At 37.3% G+C, this 2,397-nt stretch overlaps 1 protein-coding gene across 1 annotated transcript in view; it reads left to right on the forward strand.

Annotated features, from left to right (window-relative positions):
- The window catches only part of WWC1 (WW and C2 domain containing 1), a 98,368-nt gene that overhangs the window by 80,490 nt on the left and 15,481 nt on the right, over positions 1 to 2,397 (forward strand). The window contains exons 13-14 of the mRNA XM_019505995.1: positions 541 to 621; positions 1,562 to 1,648. Coding sequence (XP_019361540.1) covers positions 541 to 621; positions 1,562 to 1,648 — 168 coding nt within the window. The remainder of the gene's footprint in view (positions 1 to 540; positions 622 to 1,561; positions 1,649 to 2,397) is intronic.

The following is a 2,397-nucleotide window of genomic DNA, read 5'->3' on the forward strand; positions in this document are numbered from 1 at the left end:
TTTTTTTTTTTTTTTTTTTTTTTTATTGGACTGTTTTTCCTGCCTTGCATTAGAGACACCAGTATAGCATTTATTATCTAACTTTCTGTTGCTTTTGAGAAATTAGCTGTATTAACCATCTAAAGTGCTCCAATACATACCCCCTTTTGAAAAAGTCTCTCACACGCAGCCATTCCCCATTAGCTGGCCCCAACAAGTGCTATAGAGCTCCCCAGTTGGCATGGAGGAATTTGTGAGGTAGCTTTTACTCCCTGATTTATGGTTCCCTGTCTATTGCATGTCTGTTGGCAGTGCCAGGGTGGGGGCATGTGACTTGCTTGCTAGTATGTAGCTGTGGTACATTCACTGGAAGGTGTTTATTGTGCTTTACTTTTCTTAGCAGGATTTTTTAAAGTTAAAAAATGCTAACCGCTTTTAACAAACCAATATGCCCATTCCCCTCCAAATTTTGTGTGGTGGGGAGAAAAACATGTGGCACCAGAATTGCCTACATCTTCCTGAAGCTCCAGCAGGCCCTTAATTGTCCTTGATTCCTTTCAGGGCATGTGTTTCAGAAACGATGGTGTTTGACAGTGATGATATGGAAGCAGCTGGGACTGCCAAAGTGCAAATTGCTATGAAGTAAGCTGGGTGGCTATCCTTGAGGGTCTTTTCTCCCTCTCCCTCTCCCTCTTGTACCTGCTTTCATATTTCCTTGATTAATCTCTGTGCAGCCTTATGAACTGGACACTTAGGGTCTGATTCTCCTCTCATTAATGCAGTAGAAATAGTGCTGCATGCTGGTGTAAATCATCAGTGAGAGAATTGAGACCCTTTGTCTTCTGGTTTTATTCCTGGATTAGAAATGAATAAGGATTTGATCTCTCAAACAGCTTACTTCCCTTTTGGGCCAACTAACAGTATAACTAATAACACAAAGTGGGCAAAGCTGGCCACCCCATCTGAATGTCAACAGTAGCAATAAATGTTGTCAAGCACGGTGGGCATAGCGGAGGGTTGATTTAAGTGCCTTGTGAGCTCCTCAGAAACAGCTATGAAGAAAATAGCTAGCATAAGACTATTTGATTTTGTTTAGCTACTGATATCCAGAACTGTAAGTTCAGCTTCAGAATGTCTCATTCACTGATAAAGTGTTATTTATGTCTTCTGATGCTGTTTTTACCTTAAAAAATTAGTTCTATATTAAGGTCTCTGTAAAATCCTGATAGGAATATTATTGCTAAATTCCAGTACGACATGGTAAAACCAATTCAACATTATGGTTTAAATCTGTTATCTACCTCATCTGAATGTTTTGGTCCCTTTATATGTGCACTAGTTGCAAAAATGTTATGCGCTACTAAAATACAATTGACTAAATTATATGTAACAAGCTATTAGAAACAATAATTTTCACACTCCCATGGGTAGTCGTCTCATGTCACATTTTAATATCTGAGTGCAGCAATTGTTTAAGCTTGAAAATCTGAATGTGTCTGAAAAGCACAACAGTTATTTCATTGTGTTAAAGGCAGTCTTATCATTACAAATGTGATTATTCATATTTTTACAATTAATTTAGGTATGATGACAAAAATAAACAATTTGCAATATTAGTCATCCAGCTGAGTAATGTTCCTGCTCTGCTGTTGCATCAAGATCAGAAAGTGTAAGTAGATGAAATAAACGTTCTAGAAATATTTGTAATATAGACATCAGTGGGATCACACACACTGTGTTTATTTTTCTAGTTCATGTAATGCTTTAGTCCTCTAAGCACTTCCCAATTTTATCTTATATTTACTATCACTTATGGGCTCCTCCACCCATATATCAAAATTAAAAATTCACTTTTACTTATGATGATGTTTGTTAATCATCCTTAACTGTATATATTTACTAGAAAAAGCTTTTAGGGAATTAACAACTAACAGTGCCACTGAGTAAAGGTTACATTTGTTTTACAATATAAGTCATGCCTGAACACACTTACAGATGAACTAATGTGGGAAAAATTTGACCGTGGAAATTTGTCAAACTTGAGCACGAGTAGAACCAGATAAAGGCTTTGCTAATGGCTAATTTAGTCTCTATAAGTTAGAGCTAAAAGGATCCACAGCACCTTACGGACTTATTTCCATCTGTGTAAGGTGATGTTACTAGTATGTCACACTCACTGCACGTGTATAAATTATTATTATAAGAATCTTGATCTCACACTTACCAAGATACATGTATCACAAGAACTGAAGTGGGGTGAAAACCAGGAATACAGTTGCCACCTTCACGCTTCGGTGATTTCTGAACTCCCTGGTGTAACTCAAAGCATCCTCAGGACAAGTCTAACCCATAAAGTCCTTCCGAATGCAGAACATTTTAGCAATTCCAGTAAAGGAGGAATGGATTGGACAGGAAATA

The sequence above is a fragment of the Gavialis gangeticus genome, unplaced genomic scaffold, assembly GCF_001723915.1.
Source record: "Gavialis gangeticus isolate Ggan-Ray unplaced genomic scaffold, GavGan_comp1, whole genome shotgun sequence".
In the NCBI taxonomy this organism is placed as follows: domain Eukaryota; kingdom Metazoa; phylum Chordata; order Crocodylia; family Gavialidae; genus Gavialis; species Gavialis gangeticus.